Source organism: Callithrix jacchus, chromosome Y (assembly GCF_049354715.1).
Source record: "Callithrix jacchus isolate 240 chromosome Y, calJac240_pri, whole genome shotgun sequence".
NCBI lineage: Eukaryota > Metazoa > Chordata > Mammalia > Primates > Cebidae > Callithrix > Callithrix jacchus.
This window is the reverse complement of record NC_133525.1, coordinates 3,367,768-3,392,010: the sequence shown is the minus strand read 5'-3', so window position 1 is coordinate 3,392,010 and position 24,243 is coordinate 3,367,768. Positions and strand designations below refer to the sequence as shown.

At 46.5% G+C, this 24,243-nt stretch overlaps 1 protein-coding gene across 1 annotated transcript in view; it reads left to right on the top strand.

Moving 5' to 3' along the window:
* The first annotated feature begins 6,581 nt into the window (after positions 1 to 6,581).
* The window catches only part of LOC144581271 (cytokine receptor-like factor 2), a 30,672-nt gene continuing 13,010 nt past the window's right edge, over positions 6,582 to 24,243 (top strand). The window contains exons 1-4 of the mRNA XM_078364422.1: positions 6,582 to 6,682; positions 9,605 to 9,707; positions 14,717 to 14,883; positions 19,362 to 19,495. Coding sequence (XP_078220548.1) covers positions 6,604 to 6,682; positions 9,605 to 9,707; positions 14,717 to 14,883; positions 19,362 to 19,495 — 483 coding nt within the window. The 5' untranslated portion in view covers positions 6,582 to 6,603. The remainder of the gene's footprint in view (positions 6,683 to 9,604; positions 9,708 to 14,716; positions 14,884 to 19,361; positions 19,496 to 24,243) is intronic.

Sequence of the window (24,243 nt, the reverse complement as noted above, 5' to 3'; positions counted from 1 at the left end):
ATCCATCCATCATCTATCTATCCATCTACTATCTATCCATTCATTTATCCATGTATCTATACATCATCTATCTATCCATCATCTATCAATCCATGTATTTAATCTATCTATCCATCATCTATCATCTATCCATCCATCTATCCGTCTATCTATCCATCTATTATCTATCCATTCATTTGTCCATGTATCTATGTATCTATCCATCATCTATCTATCTATTATCTATCTATCCATTCATTTGTCCACGTATCTATGTATCTGTCCATCATCTATCTGTCCATCATCTATGTATGCATCTATCTATCCGTCATCTATCCATCTATTATTTATCTATCCATTCATTTATCCATGTATCTATCCATCATCTATCAATCCATCTATTTAATCTATCTATCCATCATCTATCATCTATCTATCCATCTATCTATCCATCATCTATCCATCTATTATCTGTCCATTCATTTGTCCATGTATCTATGTATTTATCCATCATCTATCCATCTATTATCTATCCATTCATTTGTCCATGTATCTATGTATTTATCCATCATCTATCCATCTATTATCTATCCATTCATTTGTCCATGTATCTATGTATTTATCCATCATCTATGTATCCATCTATTATCTATGTATCCATTCATTTGTCCACGTATTTATGTATCTGTCCATCATCTATGTATCCATCTATCTATCTATCTATCCGTCATCTATCCATCTATTATTTATCTATCCATGTATCTATGTATGTATCCATCATCTATCATCTATCTATCCATCTATCTGTCTATCTATCCATTATCTATCATGTATTACCTATCTATCCATTCATTTGTCCACCTATCTATATATCTGTCCATCATCTATCTGTCCATCATCTATGTATCCATCTATCTATCCATCATGTATCTATCTATCTATCCGTCATTTATCCATCTATTATTTATCTATCCATTCATTTATCCATGTATCTATGTATGTATCCATCATCTATCATCTATCTATCATCTATCTGTCTATCTATCCATTATCTATCATCTATTACCTATCTATCCATTCATTTGTCCACCTATCTATGTATCTGTCCATCAATCTGTCCATCATCTATGTATCCATCTATCTATCCATCATGTATCTATCTGTCTATCTATCTATCTATCTATCTATCTATCTATCTATCTATCTATCTATCTAGGCAAGGCAGCGGTGAACAATCAGGGGTGATTCCACCCCCCCAGGGAACTCTTGGCAACGTCAATGGAATTTTTGGTCGTCACAGCTGAGAGGGAGGAGGTTGCAGCTGACATTTAGCGGGTGGAGGTCACGAATTCCGCCCAACACCCTGTGATACGCAGCACAGCTCAAAAACCACTAGGGCAGAAGCCACGGCGTCTTCCTTTGTGTCCGAAGCTCCCCAATCCAGAAACTTCCTGACCACAGACATCAGCACTTCTGCCTCTGCCCTCCCTCCCCCTCCACTTCCCTTTTCCCCAGCGCTCCCCATGACCATGCGCAGGGCATCCGTGTTTATGTGTGATTCGTTTCCTCCTACAGAACATGTTTTTTTATTTTTTTATTTTTTCAGATGGAGTTTCACTCTTGTCACCCAGGCCGGAGCGCAGTGGCGTGACCTCGGCTCACAGCAACCTCTGCCTTCAGGGTTCAAGCGATTCTGCCTCAGCCTCCTGACTAGCTGGGGCTACAGGCACCTGCCACCACATCTGCCTAATTTTGTATTTTATTTATTTATCTTTTTTAGATGGAGTTTCAGTCTTATCGCCCAGGTCGGAGTGCAGTGCTGTGATCTCGACTCACGGCAACCTCCGCCTTCAGGGTTCAAGCGATTCTCCTGCCTCAGTCTCCCGAGTAGCTGGGATTATAGGTGCCCACCACCACGCCTGGCTAATTTTTTGTATTTTTGGTGGAGACGGAGTTTCTCCACATTGGTCAGGCTGGGCTTGAACTCCCGACCTCAGGTGATCCACCTGCCCCAGCCTCCCAGAGTCCTGGGATTACAGACGTGAGTCACCACGTCCAGCTAACTTTTGTATTTTTAGTAGAGACGGGGTTTTGCCATGTTGGTCAGGCTGGTCTCGAACTCCTGACCTCAGGTGATGCACCTGCCTCAGCCTCGTAGACTGCTGGTTTACAGGTGTAAACCAACGTGTCCAGCTAACTTCTGTATTTTTAGTAGAGATGGGGTTTCGCCATGTTGGTCAGGCTGGGCTTGAACTCCCGACCTCAGGTGATCCACCTCCCAGAGTGCTAGGATTACAGGTGTGAGCAAACGTATCCGGCCCTCTATAGTCTTTTTTTTTTTTTTTAAGATGGGGTTTCACCATATTGGTCAGCCTGGTCTCGAACTCCCGACCTCAGGTGATCCCGGCCCTTACACTCTTAAACTGGGATGCCATCTATCCAGCTTGTTACCATCGAAGTGTTTGTGGGGTCACGGGGAGAATGCCCACCAGCTGGGTCGCCTGGTCTGGGAACCCGGTCCTGGGTGAAGGCGCACTCTGCGTGTGGCTGGAGATAGATGAGCTCTCAAGTGTCTGGATGTCCAGCCCAGCTTGAGTGCAGAGACCACACAATCGCACGCTGGTGCGAGATTCTCGTAGTTTAGCAGAGAACGTGATGCCCAGGCTTAGAAAGTTAGCCCGTGGGCCGGGCGCGGTGGCTCACGTCTGACATTCCAGGACTTTGGGAGGCCGAGGTGTGCGGATCACAAGGTCAGGAGTTCGAGACCATCCTGGTCAACATGGTGAAACCGCGTCTCTACTAAAAATACAAAAAAAAAAAAAAAATTAGCTGTGCATGGTGGTGCGCGCCTGTAGTCCCAGCTACTCGGGAGGCTGAGGCAGGACAATCTCTTGAACCCGGGAGGCGGAGGCTGCAGTGAGCCGAGATCGCACCATTGCACCCCGGCCTGGGAGACAGGAGTGAAACTCTGTCTCAAAGAAAAAAAAAGTTAGCATGCGACATGTTTTTTTTTCTTTTCTCTTTTGAGAAAGAGTCTCGCTCTGTCGCCCAGGCTGGAGTGCAGTGGCGTGATCTGGGCTCACTGCAGCCTCCGCCTCCCGGGTTCCAGCGCTTCTCCTGCCTCAGCCTCCCAAGTAGCTGGGATGACAGGCGCGCTCCCCAGGGCCCGGCTATTTCTTGTATTTTATTTATTATTATTTTTAAGTACAGATGGGGTTTCACCGTGTTGGCCAGGCTGGTGTGTGATATGCTTTCAAGAAAAGCTCAGGTCGCGTGCAGAGACCCAAGCCTGTCATCCCACTACTTTGAGAGGCTGAGGCAGGAGGATCGCTTGAGTCCAGGAGTTCGAGACCAGCCTGGCCGACATGGTAAAACCCTGCCTCTCCTAAAAATCCTAAAATTAGCTGAGCGTGATGGCGGGCAGCTGCCACCACAGAGTGAGACTCTGTCTCAAAAAAGGAAAAATGGGGAAGAGAAAGAAGAAGGGAGCGGACGGGAGGGGAGGGGAGGAGAGGGGAGGGGGGAGTGGAGAGGAGGGGAGGGGAGGGGAGGGGAGGGGGGAGTGGAGAGGAGGGGTGGGGAGGGGAGGGGAGGGGGGAGTGGAGACAAGGGGAGTGCAGGGGAAGGGAGGGGGTAGTGGAGAGGAGGGCAGGGGAAAGGAGGGAAGGGGAGGGTAGGGGAGTGGAGAGGAGGGGAGGGGAGGGGAGGGGGGAGTGGAGAGGAGGGGAGGGGAAAGGAGGGAAGGGGAGTGGAGAGGAGGAGAGGGGAGGGGAGGGGAGGGGGGAGTGGAGAGGAGGGGAGGGGAGGGGAGGGGGGAGTGGAGAGGAGGGGAGGGGAGGGGAGGGGAGGGGGGAGTGGAGAGGAGGGGAGGGGAAAGGAGGGAAGGGGAGTGGAGAGGAGGAGAGGGGAGGGGAGGGGAGGGGGGAGTGGAGAGGAGGGGAGGGGAGGGGAGGGGGGAGTGGAGAGGAGGGGAGGGGAAAGGAGGGGAGGGGGGAGTGGAGAGGAGGGGAGGGGAGGGGAGGGGAGGGGGGAGTGGAGAGGCGTGGAGGGGAGGGGAGGGGAGGGGAGTGGAGAGGAGGGGAGGGAGGGGAGGGGAGTGCAGGGAAGGACAGGGAGGGGAGTGGAGGAGTGGAGAGGGAAAGGAAGAGGAGAAAAGGGGGGGGAGGGGAGGGAAGCGGAAAGGAATGGTGGGGAGGGGAAGAGAGGAGAAGGGCAGGAAAGGACAGGGAGGGGGAGAGGTGGGGAGAGGAGAAAGGAGGGGCATGGAGGGGACTTAGGGAGGGAAGGGAGGGGAAGGGAGGGGAAGGGAGAGGAGGGGAGAGCAAGGGAAGGGTGCAGAGGGGAGGGAAGGGCAGGAAAAGGCAAGGAGGGGAGGAGAAGAGGGGAAGGGAGGGGAGGGGAAAGGAGAGGAATGGAGGGGAGGGGATGGAAGGGAAGGGCAGGGAGGTGAGGGGAGTGGAGGAGTGGAGAGGAGGAGAGGGGAGGGAAGGGGATGGGAGGGGTGGGGAGGGGAAGAGAGGGGAAGGGAGGGGAGGGGAGGGGAGGGAAGGGAAGGGAAGGGCTCAGTGGCACATGTGTAAATCCTGATCGTGGATTGTGTGTGTGTCTGTCTGTGTGTGTCTGTGTGTGTGTCTGTGTGACTGTGTGTGTGTCTCTGTGTGTGTCTGTGTGTCTGTGTCTGTGTGTCTCTGTGTGTGTCTGTGTGTATCTCTGTGTGTGTCTGTGTGTATGTCTGTCTCTGTGTGTGTGTCTGTGTGTCTGTGTGTGTGTATCTCTGTGTGTGTCTCTGTGTGTGTCTGTGTGTCGGTCTGTGTCTATGTGTGTGTGTCTGTATGTGTGTCTATGTGTGTGTGTCTGTGTGTCTGTTTGTGTCGGTGTGTCTGTGTGTGTGTCTGTGTGTCTCTGTGTGTGTCTGTGTCTGTGTGTGTCTGTGTCTATGTGTATGTATGTGTGTCTATGTTTGTGTGTCTGTGTGTCTGTGTGTCTATGTGTTTGTGTGTGTCTGTGTGTGTGTCTATGTGTGTGTCTGTGTTTGTTTGTGTCGGTGTGTTCTGTGTGTGTCTGTGTGTGTATGTGTGTGTGTCTATGTGTGTCTGTGTGTGTGTCTGTGTTTGTTTGTGTCGGTGTGTCTCTGTGTGTGTCTGTGTGTGTATGTGTGTGTGTCTATGTGTGTCTGTGTGTGTCTGTGTTTGTTTGTGTCGGTGTGTCTCTGTGTGTGTCTGTGTGTGTATGTGTGTGTCTGTGTCTGTGTGTCTATGTGTGCGTATCTGTGTATCTATGTTTGTGTGTCTGTGTGTCTATGTGTTTGTGTGTGTCTGTGTGTGTCTGTTTGTCTATGTGTGTGTGTCTGTGTGTGTTTATGTGTGTCTGTGTGTCTATGTGTGTGTCTGTGTGTATGTGTGTCTGTGTGTGCGTCTGTGTGTCTATGTGTGTATGTGTGTGTCTGTGTGTGTCTATGTGTGTGTCTGTGTGTCTATGTGTGTCTGTGTGTGTGTCTGTGTGTGTGTCTATGTGTGTGTCTGTATGTGTGTCTGTGTGTCTATGTGTGTGTGACTGTGGGTCTGTGTGTCTGTGTGTGTCTACGTGTGTGTCTGTGTGTGTCTATGTGTGTCTATGTGTGTCTGTGTGTGTCTGTGTGTCTATGTGTGTGTCTGTGTGTGTCTGTGTGTCTATGTGTGTGTCTGTGTGTGTCTGTGTGTGTCTATGTGTGTGTCTGTGTGTCTATGTGTGTGTGTCTGTGTGTGTGTCTGTGTGTGTCTGTGTGTGTCTGTGTGTGTCTATGTGTGTGTCTGTGTGTGTGTCTGTGTGTCTATGTGTGTGTGACTGTGGGTCTGTGTGTCTGTGTGTGTCTACGTGTGTGTCTGTGTGTGTCTATGTGTGTCTATGTGTGTCTGTGTGTGTCTGTGTGTCTATGTGTGTGTCTGTGTGTGTTTGTGTGTCTGTGTGTGTCTGTGTGTGTCTGTGTGTGTCTCTGTGTGTCTATGTGTGTGTCTGTGTGTGTGTCTGTGTGTCTGTGTGTGTGTGTCTATGTGTGTGTCTGTGTGTGTCTGTGTGTGTCTATGTGTGTGTCTGTGTGTCTATGTGTGTGTCTGTGTGTCTGTCTGTGTGTGTGTGTCTGTGTGTGTCTATGTGTGTGTCTGTGTGTGTGTCTATGTGTGTGTGTCTATGTGTGTGTCTGTGTGTGTCTATGTGTGTGTGTCTGTGTGTCTATGTGTGTGTGACTGTGGGTCTGTGTGTCTGTGTGTGTCTACGTGTGTGTCTGTGTGTGTCTATGTGTGTGTCTGTGTGTGTTTGTGTGTCTGTGTGTGTCTATGTGTGTGTCTGTGTGTGTCTGTGTGTGTCTGTCTGTGTGTGTCTGTGTGTGTCTATGTGTGTGTCTGTGTGTGTGTGTCTCTGTGTGTCTATGTGTGTGTCTGTGTGTGTGTCTGTGTGTCTGTGTGTGTGTGTGTGTGTTCTCGACAAGCGTATCTTTCAAAACCAAGCGTCAGTGTGTTTCCTGCGTCTTATCGTTTCCCTGGCTTCCTTTCTGCCTTTTTAAAAAGGGAGTGACCTCTGCCTGTGAGTCACGCGCCACCTCCTCCCCGTAGGTGCCCCAGGGGCTCACTTCTCGCTCCTGTGTCAGGCATGAGGACGTTCCTTCTGCTGTGGGGAGCTGCAGTCTCTCTGCGGGGAGGCCGGGTGACTTCGGGGCAAGTGGACACAGGTAGGACACAACCACTCCCGGCGTAAAATGTCCTTCATTCCAACACCCTCTTCTTGTATTTTGCTTTGGGGATTCCTTGCAGGTTTCATTCATTCATTTCTTTTTTTGAGACGGAGTCTCGCTCTGTTGCCCAGGCTGGAGGGTACTGGTGTGATCTTGTCTCACTGCAACCTCCCCCTCCGGGGTTCAATCAATTTTCCTGCCTCAACTTCCCAAGTAGCTGGGATGAGACACATGCCCTCTTGGTAGCCAGAACTACACAAGGAATTGTGTCTGTGTGTGTCTGTTTATCTATTGATGGATTGATTGGTAGATGTGTGTATCTGTGTGTCTGAGTGTTTATTGATGGATTGATTGGTAGATATTCTAATTTTTAATCTATCCATCAACTTATCTCATCTGTCTTTTCCCATTCCTCATCCATCCAACCATCCACCATTCATTCATCTATTATCCATCCATCCATCCACCACCCACTCATCAAAGCATCCATGTACCCATGCATTTACCCACCCATAAACCCACCCACCCATCCACCCATCCATCCATCCACTCACCCTTTCACACACATATACATCTATCCACTTGTCCATCTATCCAACCATCCACCCACCATCCACCCAGCTATTATCCATCCATCCATCCACCAATACCTCCATGCACCCACCCATTCTTTTATCCACTTATCCATCCACCAATCCACTCATCAATCCATCATCCACCCATCTACTCTGCATGCTTCTTTACATCCACCCACCCACCCATCCACCCACCCATCCATCCATCCATCAATCCACCAATACATCCCTCTGCTCACCCATTCTTTCATCCACATATCCATCCATCCATCCATCCATCCAACCATCCATCCATCAATCCACCAATAAATCCCTCTACCCATCCATTCTTTCATCCACTTATCCATCCATCCATCCATCCATCCATGAATCCGTCATCCACCCATCCACCATCCATCCATCCTTCCACCAATACATCCATCTACCCACCCATTCTTTCATCCACTTATCTATCCATCCATCCACCCATCCACCTATCTATCTGTTCATCCAGCCATCCATCCATCCATCCATCCATCCATCCATCCAATACATCCATGCACCAATCCATTCTGTCATCCACTTATCCATCCATCCATCCATCCATCCACCCATCAATCCGTCATCCACCCATCTACCATGCATCCATCCATCCATCCAATACATGCATGCACCCACCCATTCTGTCATCCACTTATCCATCCATCCATCCATCCATCCATCCATCCATCCATCCATCCACGCATCAATCCGTCATCCACCCATCTACCATGCATCCATCCATCCATCCAATACATCCATGCACCCATCCATTCTGTCATCCACTTATCCATCCATCCATCCATCCACCCATCAATCCGTCATCCACCCATCTACCATCCATCCATCTATCCAATACATCCATGCACCCACCCATTCTGTCATCCACTTATCCATCCATCCATCCATCCATCCATCCATCCACGCATCAATCCGTCATCCACCCATCTACCATGCATCCATCCATCCATCCAATACATGCATGCACCCACCCATTCTGTCATCCACTTATCCATCCATCCATCCATCCATCCATCCATCCATCCACGCATCAATCCGTCATCCACCCATCTACCATGCATCCATCCATCCATCCAATACATCCATGCACCCATCCATTCTGTCATCCACTTATCCATCCATCCATCCATCCATCCATCCATCCATCCACCCATCAATCCGTCATCCACCCATCTACCATGCATCCATCCATCCATCCAATACATGCATGCACCCACCCATTCTGTCATCCACTTATCCACCCATCCAGCCATCCACCATCCACCTATCTATCTGTTCATCCACGCACGCACCCACCCATGTACACATCTACATATCCATCCATCCACTCACCTGCCCATCCACCCATCCACCTACCTGTTCATGCATTTATCCATGCACCCACTCACCCATCCGCCCATCCACCCACTTGCCTTCCGTGTACACACCCACCTGTCCATCTAGTCATCCATCCACCCAGCCATCCCTATCTATCTGCCTCTGTCCATTGCCATGATTATCTATATAACTCTATCTATCTACCGTTACGGTCTATCTATCCACCCTGCAGATACCTCCGTGTAGACTACAGCACGGCGAGTTTCAATCTACCTGTATTCTAAACCTGTAACTCACTTCTCTGCCACTGACAGACGTGGCTCCCCTCATCCAAGATATCGTGACATATTTCCCGTGTCTTGAAATGTACCCATTTGCCGCTTTCAGAATCGCAAACCGGGACATCTTGACACCTCAAACCCACTGAAGCCTCAGTAACCTTTCAAGCAAAGATGGAAGTTCTTATTTCTTTTTCTTTTCTTTGAAAAACATCAAGATGTTAAAAATTCAATCACTTCCCTTATTTTTGTTGGTTTTTGATATAGAGTCTCGCCCTGTCGCCCAGGCTGGAGTGCAATGGTGCGATCTCAGCTCACCGCAACCTCCGCCTCCCGGGTTCAAGGGATTCTCCCGCCTCAGCCTCCCGAGTACCTGTGACTACAGGAGTGCACAAGGACGTCCGGCTAATTTCTGTATTTTTAGTAGAGACAGAAATTGTCACTACTAAATGATGATGTCACTACTAAATGGATGATGAATTGATGGGTGAAATGGTCACCGTGTTGGCCAGGCTGGTCTCGAACTCCTGACCTCAGGTGATCCTCCCGCCTCAACCTCCCAACGTGCTGGGACGATCATAGGCCTGGCCAGTCCTCTGTGGTTTTCAAATCAGCGTCTCAGGGTTAGGGTGCAAGGACGGGCTTCCTTTCGTGGGTTTCTGGCTTTAGAGCGGCCGCACAGCCACCTTCACGTGTCTGTCTGTGTCCAGGGGAAGCGATACACGTTCAGATAATGTACTTCAATCTGGAAGTCGTGCACATCACGTGGAATTCCAGTGAGTACGCCGGGACCAGCCTGACTTTCTTTTACAGGTAAGTGCTGTGACCAAGCCACGGGGGCTCACGTGGCTCTTCTGGCCCGTCTGCAACGTGGGAAGGACAGAAATCTAACCCGTGACGCGTCAGACTCTCTGAGAGTTCTCCATGTCTGTTCTGTGTAACCCTCAGCCCTCCCCAAAACCACAAGCCCGTTTCCCCAACCTTCTGGCTGAGGCGTAGCTGAGTCATGCTCAAAATCACCTACATTATAAATTTTCTTTTCTTTTCTTTTTTTTTTGAGATGGAGTCTCTCTGTGTCCCAAGGCTGGAGCGCAGTGGCGTGATCTCGGCGCACCGCAACCTCCGCCTCCCGGGTTCAAGCGATTCTCCTGCCTCACCCTCCCGTGTGGCTGGGATTATAGTCCCCTGTCACCACGCCCAGCTAATATTCTGGATTTTCCGTAGAGACGGGGTTTCACTTTCTTGGCCAGGCTGCTTTCAAACTCCTGACCTCAGGTGATCCACCTGCCTCAGCCTTCGAAAGTGCTGGGATTAGAACTTTGGGAGACCGAGGCAGGTGGATCACAAGGTCAGGAGTTCAAGACCAGCCTGGCCAACATGATGAAACCCAGTCCTTACTAAAAATACCAAAAAAACAAAAAAAAAAACCAAAAACAGCTGGGCCTGAGCGCCTATAATCAATCTCAGCTACTTGGGAGGCTGAGGTAGGAGAATGTCTTGAACCCCGCAGGTAGACTGCACTCCAGCCTGGGCAACACAGCGAGACTCCATCTCAAAAAACACTTTGGGAGGCCGAGGCGGGTGGATCACGATGTCAGGAGTTCTAGACCAGCCTGATCAACACGGTGAAACCTTGTCTCTACCAAAAATACCAAAATTAGCCGGGCGTGGTGGCAGGTGCCTGTAGTCCCAGCTACTTGGGAGGCTGAGGCAGGAGAATTGCCTGAACCCGGGAGGAGGAGGTTGCGGTGAGCTGAGATCGCGCCATTGCACTCCAGCCTGGGTGACACAGAAGACCGCGCCCGGTCTTCTTTTTTTTTTTAAGATGGGGTGTCACCATGTTGCTCAGGCTGGTCTTGAACTCCCGACCTCAGGTGATCCCCCCCCCCCCACCACCATGGCTTCCAAAGTGTTTGGATTACAGGCGTGAGCTCCGAGCCCAGCCGTGAACTTGAAATCTTATCTGCTGGGCGGCTCAGGAGGTGAAGACTCAGTCTCTGAAATCTTCCACACCAGGTAATCTCGGCCCGGACCCCTTAAGGCATGTGGCTGAGCGTGTGTCAGGAAGGGTTTTTCCAATACATTTAGTCAGAATTCAGGGAAGGGGAGGTGTGTCATGGCTGGCTCAGTCTTCAGTTTGATGGCAAAACAGATAAACCGGAAAGCATACGGATCAGAGAAATTTTCAGATGAAGTTATTTGTGAAATAAGACTCACACTTGGGAGGCTGAGACGCACAGATCACCTGAGGTCGGGAGTTCGAGACCAGCCTGTCCAAGATGGCGAAACCCCGTCTCTACTAAAAATACAAAAATTAGCTGGGTGTGGTGGCGGCACCTGTAATCCCAGCTGATTGGGAGGCTGAGGCAGGAGGATCGCTTGAACCCGGGAGGCGGAGGTTGCAGTGAGCCAGGATCGCGCCCCCGCACTCCAGCCTGGGCGACAGAACCAGACTCTGTCTCAAAAAACAAAATGAAATTAAAAAAACCACATACACACATTTGTGTGGTTACAGGTCTGGGAACCATACCCTGAAATGCATGTCGTGGACTAAAATCAGCTGTGAGCAGCGCCGTGTCCTCTGGGGCATTGAGGGAAGAGTCTGCTTCCTGGCATTTGAACCTAGAAGAAACGAGACTAGTGGCCGCCTTACTCTAGACAGAAAAAAAGGGGTGACCGGGTGGGGGGGGGGTTCACGCCTGAATCCAAGCACTTTGGAGGCCAAGGCGGGCTGATCACAAGGTCAGGAGTTCGAGACCGGCCTGGCCAACATGGTGAAACCCCGTCTCTATTAAAAATACAAAAATGAGCCGTGCATGGTGGCGGGCACCTGTAGTCCCAGCTACTGTGGAGGCTGAGGCGGGAGGATCGCTTGAACCCGGGAGGCGGAGGCTGCAGTGAGCTGAGATTGCACCACTGCGCTCCACCCTGAGGGACAGAGCGAGACTCCATCTCAAAAATAATAATAATTATAACGAAAAGACTCACAGAAACAAAAAAAAAAGTGCTGGGTTTTCCCTGTGCTGTGACACAGATGACTCACGTTAGCTCAGTTCCCTTCTCTGTAAAGGGGTCCCTTTTGGAGCCACGAGCTGCCGGGACATTGGACATGAAGAATAAGCCGGTTGGTCTCCCGCTGGCTTCTAATTATGGCTGCGGGACGACCGCAGAGTGACACATAATCCTGGCACGTTCCCGTACCTCAAAGACCCTCGGGAAAGTGGAGGCTTGGTGACCCTGACAGTTAAAGCATAGAGGTTTCTTCGGGTACATTTATAAACTATCACATGCTGGGCAGCTGAGATCAACAGATAGTCCCTCTCCTATTCACGGAGGGCAGACGTCCTAAAGCGAGCACTGGGCAGGGGTTTCCTCAGTCCATCCTCCCAGGAGGATCTTCCCTGCATCTCCCAGCTCCCGGGGCTCCAGCATCCCTGGGCTTGTGGCCCCATCACCCCGGCCTCTGTCTTCATCTGCACGTGCCTTCTCCTCTATGTTCTTTGCTACGTCTTATAAGAAATATTCTTTTTTTTTTTTTTTTTGAGACAGAGTCTTACTCTCACCCAGACTGGAGTGCAGTGGCTCGATCTCGGCTCACTGCAACCTCTGCCTCCCGGGTTCAAGAGATTGTCCCGCCTCAGCCTCCCGAGTACCTGGGATTACAGGTGCCTGTCACCACACACGGCTTATTTTGGTGTTTTTAGTAGAGATGGGGGTGGGAGGGTTTCAGTACGTTGGCCAGGGTGGTCTCAAACTCCTGACCTCGTGATCCGCCCGCCTCGGCCTCCCCCAGTGCTGGGATTCCAGGCGTGAGCGACTGTGCCCGGCCATAAAAATATTGTAATTGGATCGTGGGCTCCCATTCACCCAGGATGCTTTTATTTCAGTTGTGACCCAATCATATCTGCAATGACCCTGTTTGCAGGTAAGATTCCGGTCACAGGTTCTGGGAGTGGGGACATCAGAGGCACCGCCACGCCCAGCTCATTTTTGTATTTTTAGTAGAGATGAGGTTTCACCGTGTTGGCCAGGCCGGTCTCGAACTCCTGACCTTGTGACCCACCCGCCTCGGCCTCCCAAAGTGCTGGGATGACAGGCATGGGCCACCGCGCCTGGCTCAAGGGGTTTGAGCATTTGTGAGAGGTCGGTTTTCTCTTTGGACAGGTCTGGCTGTAGTTAGCTGTTAGGAAGGGGCACTGAAGGCAGCGACGAGAGATCCTAGCTGGGGACCACCGTCACCATGTGAAGGGAGAAACGGCCATGACGTGTGTTACAGGCTATTTTAAAAATCACTTGAATCTGGACGGCGCAGGTTGCAGTTAGCCGAGATCGCAGCACTGCACTGGAGCCTGGGCCACACAGCGAGACTCCGTCTCAAATAAGGACACGGGAAGGAATCGGAGATGCCCTCTGCTGCCCTTGCCCACACACACACATAAAGACACACACAGAGACACACACATACACAGACACACACACAGACACACACACACAAAGACACACACGGACACCACAGACACACACATGCACACACAAAGACACACACGGACACCACAGACACACACATGCACACACAAAGACACACACATACACAGACACACACACAGACACACACACACAAAGACACACACGGACACCACAGACACACACATGCACACACAAAGACACACACGGACACCACAGACACACACATGCACACACAAAGACACACACGGACACCACAGACACACACATGCACACACAAAGACACACACATACACAGACACACACACAGACACACACACAGACACACAGACACATACACACAAAGACACACACGGACACCACAGACACACACAAACACACATGCAGACACACACAGACACAGACACACATGTGCACACACAAAGACACACAGATACACAGACACACACACACAGCCACACACAGACAGACACCCACACACACAAAGACACACGGACACCACAGACACACACGCAGACACACACAGACACAGACACACACAGACACACACACATAGACACAGGCACACACACACAGAGACACAGACACATACAGACACACACACAGAGACACAGACACAGACACACGGAGACACACATGCACACACAAAGACACAGACACACACACAGACACGCACACAGAAAGACACAGAGACACACAGACACATACACCACGACACAAACACACAGACACACACAGACGCATAGATACAGAGACACACAGACACATACAGACACACACACAGAGACACAGACACAGACACATAGAGGCACACATGCACACACAAAGACACACACAGACACAGACACACACAGAGACACACACAGACACACATGCACACAGAAAGACAGACACACGTACACACATGACACAAACACACAGACACACACAGACGCATAGATAGAGACACACAGACACATACAGACACACACAGAGACACAGACACAGACACATAGAGGCACACATGCACACACAAAGACACACAGAGACACAGACACACAGACACACACGCACACAGAAAGACACACACAGACACACACGTACACACACGACACAAACACACAGACACATACAGACGCATAGATACAGAGACACACAGACACAGATACACACATACATACACATAGACACAGATACACAAACACACACAGAGACACACGCACACACAGACACACACACGCGTGCACACACACACACAGGGAGCGGTGGCTCAGGCCTGTAATCCCAGCACTTTTGGAGGCTGAGGCGGGTGGATCACCTGGAGTCAGGAGTTCAAGACCAGCCTGAGCAACACGGTAAAACCTCATTTTAAACCACAGATTCCATTCGGATGAGGCCTATCGCCAGTGCCCCAAGTACATTGTGCACCAAGGTCACACTTCGGGGTGCCTCCTAGACGCGGAGCAGAGAGACGACATTCTCAGTTTCTCCATCAGGAACGGAACGCACCCCGTTTTCAGCGCGAGTCGCTGGATCTATGAGTACCGTAAGTGTCCTAAAGCGAGCTCACCATGCTTTTCAGTATTTCCTTCAGCTCATTCCCGTAAGTTTCGGAAAGCCAGCTCATTCTACTCCCCCGATAAATGATTACCATAACTATTGTAAAGCAAGCCCACCATACTTTTCAGTATTTTCTTCAGCTCATTCCCGTAAGTACTGGAAAGCCAGCTCATGCTAGTCCCCCGATAAATGATTACCATAACTATTGTAAAGCAAGCCCACCATACTTTTCAGTATTTTCTTCAGCTCATTCCCGTAAGTACTGGAAAGCCAGCTCATGCTAGTCCCCCGATAAATGATTACCATAACTATTGTAAAGCAAGCCCATCATACTTTTCAGTATTTTCTTCAGCTCATTCCCGTAAGTACTGGAAAGCCAGTTTATGCTAGTCGCCTTGATGAATGATTACCATAACTATTGTAAAGCAAGCCCACCGTGCTTTTCGGTATTTCCTTCAGCTCATTCCCGTAAGTTTCAGAAAGCCAGCTCATTCTACTCCCCCATAAATGATTACCATAACTATTGTAAAGCAAGCCCATCATACTTTTCAGTATTTTCTTCAGCTCATTCCCGTAAGTACTGGAAAGCCAGCTCATGCTAGTCCCCTTGATGAATGATTACCATAACTATTGTAAAGCAAGCCCATCATACTTTTCAGTATTTTCTTCAGCTCAGTCCCGTAAGTACTGGAAAGCCAGCTCATGCTAGTCGCCTTGATGAATGATTACCATAACTATTGTAAAGCAAGCCCACCATAGTTTTCAGTATTTTCTTCAGCTCAGTCCCGTAAGTACTGGAAAGCAAGCTTATGCCTGTCCCCGATCAATGATTATACCATAACGAATGTAAAGCAAGCCCACTATACTTTTCAGTACTTTTTTCAGCTCATTCCCCTAAGTACTGAAAAGCAAGCTCATACCAGTCGCTGGATCAATGGATTCGTGCAGCGATTGAAAATCAAGTTCACCCCCCGCCTCTCTGCTAAAAAATACAAAAAATTAGCTGGGTGTGGTGGTTGCACTCCTGTGTAATCCCATCTCGTGGGGAGGCTGAGGCAGGAGAGTCTCTTGAACCCGGAAGGCAGAGATTGCAGTGAGCCGAGATCACACCACTCAGACTCCTTCTCAAATAAATAGGGGAATGAATCAGAGGTGCCCTCTGGTGTCCTTGCCTACACACACATAGACACACAGACACACACACAGACACAGACACACAGACACAGAAACACACATAGACACACAGACACACACACAGACACAGACACACAGATACACACAGACACAAAAAGACATATATACACACAGACACACACATAGACACACAGACACACACACAGACACAGACACACAGATACACATAGACACAAAAACACAGACATATATACACACAGACACACACATAGCCACACAGACACACACACAGACACAGACACACAGATACAGACACAGAAACGCAGACATATATACACACAGACACACACACATAGACACACAAACACACACAGACACAGACACACAGATACACACAGACACAGAAACGCAGACATATATACACACAGACACAGACACAGACACACAGATACACACAGACACACAGAGACACATACACAGACACACATATACACACACAGAGACAGACACACACATACACACATGCACACAGACACAATATACACAGACACACAGACACACACACAGAGACACAGACACACATACAGACACACACATACACACATATACACAGACACACACACATACAAACACACAGACACATATGCACCCAGACACACACAGACATACACACAGACACACATATACACACACAGACACATATACAGACACACACAGACACACATACACACATATACACAGACACACACACATACAGACACACAGACACATATGCACCCAGACACACACAGACATACACACAGACACACATATACACACACACAGACACACATACAGACATACACAGACACACATACACACAGAGACACACACAGACACATACACACAGAGACACACACAGACACACACACAGACACATATACACACAGACACACAGAGACACACACAGACACACATACAGACATACACACAGAGACACACACACAGACACATACACACAGAGACACACACAGACACACACACAGAAACATATACACACAGACACACATACAGACACACACAGACACACATACACACAGACACACAGACACACACAGACACATATACACCCAGACACAAATGCACCCAGACACACACAGGCACACACACAGACACATATACACACAGACACACACACAGACACACATACACACATATACACAGACACACATACATACAGACACACAGACACATATGCACCCAGACACACACAGACATACACACAGACACACATATACACACACAGACACACATACAGACACACACAGACACACATACACACAGAGACACACACACACAGACACACACACAGACACATATACACACAGAGACACACACAGACACACAGAGACACACACAGACACACAGACACACATACAGACATACACACAGAGACACACACACAGACACATATACAGACACATACACACAGAGACACACACAGACACACACACAGAAACATATACACACAGACACACATACAGACACACACAGACACACATACACACATACACACAGACACACACAGACACATATACACACAGACACATACACACAGAGACACACACAGACACATATACACACAGACACACAGACACACATACAGACACACACAGACACACATACACACATACACACAGAGACACACACAGACACATATACACACAGACACACATACACACATACACAGAGACACACACACAGACACATATACACACAGACATATACACACAGAGACACACACACAGACACATATACACACAGACACAGAGACACACACACAGAGACACACATACAGACACACACAGACACACATACACACAGAGACACACACAGACACATATACACACAGACACATACACACAGAGGCACACACAGACAGACACACAGACACATATACACACAGACACACACACAGAGACACACATACAGACACACACAGACACACATACACAGAGACACACACAGACACATATACACACAGACACACAGACACACACACAGACACACAGAGACACACACAGACACATATACACACAGACACACACAGACACATATACACACAGACACACACACAGAGACACACATACAGACACACACAGACACACACATACACACAGACACACACAGACACATATACACACACATACACACAGAGACACACACAGACACACACACAGAGACACACATACAGACACACACAGACACACATACACACATACACACAGAGACACACACAGACACATATACACACAGACACACAGACACACACAGACACACAGAGACACACACAGACACACACACAGACATATACACACACATACACACAGAGACACACACAGACACACACACTGACACATACACACAGACACACAGAGACACACACAGACACATAGACACACACACACAGACACACATACACAGACACACACAGACACACATACACACAGAGACACACACAGACACACACACTGACACATACACACAGACACACAGAGACACAGACAGACACATAGACACACACACATACACAGACACACACATACACACAGACACACAGAGACACACACACACAGACACACATACACAGACACACATACACAGACACATACACACAGACACACAGAGACACACACAGACACATAGACACACACACAGACACACATACACAGACACACACAGACACACATACACACAGAGACAGACACACACAGACACACATACACACAGAGACACACACAGACACACAGACACACACAGACACACAGACACACAGAAAGAGCAGGAAATACTCCCTCAACCTCATCTCACCCGCTGGGTTTTCTTTCTCTCTGTCTCTGTCTCTTTCTTTCTCTTTTTCTCTTTCTCTCTCTCTGTCTTTTTCTTTTTCTTTCTCTTTCTCTCTCTCTCTTTCTTTCTTCTTTCTTTCTCTCTCTTTCTTTTTCTTTCCTTTCTTGTGTCAGCCTGTTGCCCAGGCTAGAGTGCAATTGCGGTGTCTGTCTTCACTCACAGCAACCTCCATCCACTGGGTTCAAGTGATTCTCCTGCCTCAGCCTCCCAAGGAGCTGGGACGACAGGCGCCCGCCACCACGCGCGGCTAATTTTTGTATTTTTAGTAGAGATGGGGTTTCACCATGTTGGCCAGGCTGGTCTCGAACTGCGGACCTCAGGTGATCCGCCCGCCTCGGCCTCCCAAAGTGCTGGGATGACAGGCCCGAGGCACTCAGCTCAGAAGGGAGGGATGTGGGGTCGTCCCTGTGAGGTGATGGGTCTCTTATTTCTTCTTCTCAGTGAAACCCGCGTCCCCGAAGGCCGTGAGCTTCGAGTGGCATCAGGACTCAGTCACGGTGACGTGTCCTGACCTGGGGTACAACGATCTCCTCTATGAGGTCCAGCACCAGAGCATCTTTGACTCCAAGTGGCAGGTGAGGCGGGCGGCCGCGACGCAGGGCAGCGGTGGCTGAGCGTCCCCCGGATACGGGCTGTGGGACTCGCTGTTTATGAGAACCCAGGTCCCCTCGGGCTCCACCTCCCTGAATTCCACTCCGCTGTTTCTTCCCGAGACAGCTCTAGTCCAGCTTGACTTCTGCATGGCTCTCTCTGTGTCTCCGAGGGGGCTCCAGAGAAAGAGAACCGACAACATGGCTGTCAGTCCATCAGTCTGTTTCTCTATCTATCTATGCATCTATCTATCTATCTATCTACCTATCTATCTATCATCTATCTATCTATCTATCTATCTATGCATCTATCTATCTATCTATCTATCATCTATCTATCTACCTATCTATCATCTATCTATCTATCTATCTATCATCTATCTATCTATCTATCTATCATCTATCTATCATCTATCTATCTATCTATCTATGCATCTATCTATCTATCTATCATCTATCTATCTATCTATCTATCTATCATCTATCTATCTATCTATCTATCATCTATCTATCTATCTATCATCTATCTATCTATCTACCATCTATCTATCTATCTATCTATCATCTATCTATCTATCTATCATCTATCTATCTATCACCTATCTATCTATCATCTATCTATCTATCTATCTATCATCTATCTATCTATGCATCTATCTATCTATCATCTATCTATCTATCTATCATCTATCTATCTATCTATGCATCTATCTATCTATCATCTATCTATCTATCATCTATCTATCATCTATCCATCTATCTATCATCTATCTATCATCTATCTATCTATCATCTATCTATCTATCATCTATCTATCTATCTATCTATCATCTATCTATCTATCATCTATCTATCATCTATCTATCTATCTATCATCTATCTATCTATCTATGCATCTATCTATCTATCTATCATCTATCTATGTATCTATGCATCTATCTATCTATCTATCTATCATCTATCTATCTATCTATCATCTATCTATCTATCTATCTATCATCTATCTATCTATCTATCTATCTACCATCTATCTATCTATCATCTATCTATCTATCTATCTATCATCTATCTATCATCTATCTATCTACCTATCATCTATCTATCTATCTACCATCTATCTATCTATCTATCTATCTATCATCTATCTATCTATCTATCATCTATCTATCATCTATCTATCTATCTATCTATCATCTATCTACCTATCTATCTATCTATCTATCTATGCATCTATCTATCTATCTATCTATCATCTATCTATCTATCATCTATCTATCTACCTATCTATCATCTATCTATCTATCTATCTATCATCTATCTATCTATCTATGCATCTATCTATCTATCTATCATCTATCTATCTATCATCTATCTATCTATCTATCTATCATCTATCTATCTATGCATCTATCTATCTATCATCTATCTATCTATCTATCTATCATCTATCTATCTATCTATCTATCATCTATCTATCTATCATCTATCTATCTATCATCTATCTATCTATCTATCTATCTATCATCTATCTATCTATCTATCATCTATCTATCTATCATCTATCTATCTATCATCTATCTATCTATCATCTATCTATCTATCTATCTATCATCTATCTATCTATCATCTATCTATCTATCTATCATCTATCTATCTATCATCTATCTATCTATCATCTATCTATCTATCTATCATCTATCTATCTATCTATCTATCTATCTATCTATCTATCAATCTATCATCTATCTATCTATCTACCATCTATCTATCTATCTATCTATCATCTATCTATCTATCTACCATCTATCTATCTATCTATCTATCATCTATCTATCTATCATCTATCTATCTATCTATCTATCTATCATCTATCTATCTATCTATGCATCTATCTATCATCTATCTATCTATCATCTATCTATCTATCTATCATCTATCTGTCTGTCTATGTGTCTATCTATCCATGTATCCATCCGTCTGTCTGTTCATTTATCTGTATGTGGATCTATCATCTCTTTATCTATATGTCTATCCATCTATCCATCTCTCTGTCTATCATCATCTATGTCTATTTATCTATCTACGTGTCTATCCATCTATCCGCCTGTCTCTGTTCATCTGTTTATCCATCTGCTGTTCATCTATCTATCTATATATGCATCTATCTATCATCTATTTATCTGTATGTCTATCTATCTTTCCATCTGTCTATCATCGTCTGTGTTTTTCTATTTATCTATGTGTCTATCTATCCATCTATCTCTCTATCATCATCTATGTCTATTTATCTATCTACCTGTCTATCCATCTATCCATCTGTCTCTCTGTTCATCTGTTTATCTATCTATCCATCTGCTGTTCATCTATCTATCTATATATGGATCTATCATCTAGTTATCTATATGTCTATCTATCTTTCCATCTATCATCATCTATGTTTTTCTATTTATCTGTTTATGTGTCTATCTATCCATCTATCTGTCTGTTCAACTGTTTATCTGTCCATCTGTCTGTCTGTTCATCTATCTATCTAACCGTCTGTCTATGTACCAATTGATCTATATATGTATGTATCTATCTATCATCTATCTATCTATCCATTTGTCTATCTCTGGATCTATCTATCAATTGATCTATATGTGTGTGTATTTATCATCTATCTCTCTATCTATGTATCTATCCATCTATCTATCTATGTGTCTATCTATCTATCTATCATGTTTCTGTCTATCATCTATCTATCTATGTATCTATCCATCTATCTATGTATGTGTCTATCTATGTATCTATCTATCATGTTTCTATCTATCTATCTATCTATGTATCTATCCATCTGTCTATCTATGTGTCTATCTATGTATCTATCTATCATGTTTCTATCTATCTATCGATCTATCCATCTATGTATCTATCCATCTGTCTGTCTATCTATGTGTCTATCTATGTATCTATTTATCATGTTTCTATCTATCTATCTATCATCTATGTATCTATCCATCTGTCTATCCATGTGTCTATCTAAGTATCTATCTGTCTATCTATGTGTCTATCTATGTATCTATCTATCTATCTATCTATCATGTATCTATCCATCTGTCTATCTATGTGTCTATCGATCTATCATGTTTCTATCTATCTATGTATCTATCCATCTGTCTAGCTATGTGTGTATCTATGTATCTATGTATCTATCCATCTGTCTATCCATGTGTCTATCTATGTGTCTATCTATCTATCTATCATGTTTCTGTCTATCATCTATCTATCATCTATGTATCTATCCATCTGTCTGTCTATCCATGTGTCTATCTATGAATCTATCTATCATGTTTCTATCATCTATGTATCTATCCATCTGTCTATCTCTGTCTGGATCTATGCACTGATGCACATATGTATGTACATATCTATGTATCTGTCATCTATTTGTATCTATTATCCCTATCTATGTGTCCTTCAATCTATCATGTATCTATTTGTTGTACCGACTGCCTTTGTTCCGTCCCTCCATTGCTCTGTCTGTGTCTGTTTTATCTACCTATGTCTATCGATCACCTGTGTCATAATCTCTACCTCATCTATCATCTCTATCTACCTGGCCATCTGTTATTTCTCTCTATTCTATCACCTACTGTCCTATCAATCTATGTATTTATCTATCACCATATGTATGTACCTGTCATCTCTCTATCTACTATTTACCTATCATCTATCTATGAAATCTATCATCTCTGTTTTCTCTACTTATCATCTGTTTATTTCTCTCTATTCCTATATCTCTACTATCTCTATTTCTACCTATGTACATGCAGAGACACACAGAGACACACAGACACACTGACACACACACTCAGAGACACAGACACACACATATACACACAGACACACTCAGATACAGACAGACACACACAGACATAGACACACACAGCCAAAGACACACACAGACACACTGACACACACACTCAGAGACACAGACACACACATATACACACAGAGACACTCATATACAGACAGACACACACAGCCACAGACACACACAGACACACATGCACATACACACAGATACATATACAGATACAGACACACACAGACATAGACACACACAGCCACATACACACACAGAGACACACACAGACACACATGCACATACACACAGATGCACATACAGATACAGACACACACATATACATAGACACACACACAGCCACACATACAGACACACAGACACACACACTGAGACACACACACAGTCACACACGCAGATACACACAGACACACACTGAGACACACAGACAGTCACACACGCAGATACACACAGACACACACAGGCATAGACACACACAGCCACAGACACACACAGACACACATGCACATACACACAGATACACATACAGATACATAGACACACACAGCCACACATACACACACACAGAGACACACAGACACACACTGAGACACACACACAGTCACACACGCAGATACACAGAGACACACATAGACACACACACAGAGCCACACATACACACAGAGACCCACAGACACACACACTGACACATACACTCGGACACACAGACACACACACACTGAGACACACACACAGTCACACACGCAGATACACACAGACACACACAGATACATAGACACACACACAGCCACACATACACACACAGAGACAGACACACACAGACGCACACACATAGTCACGTGCTGCCTAAGGATGTGTTGGTCTTCAG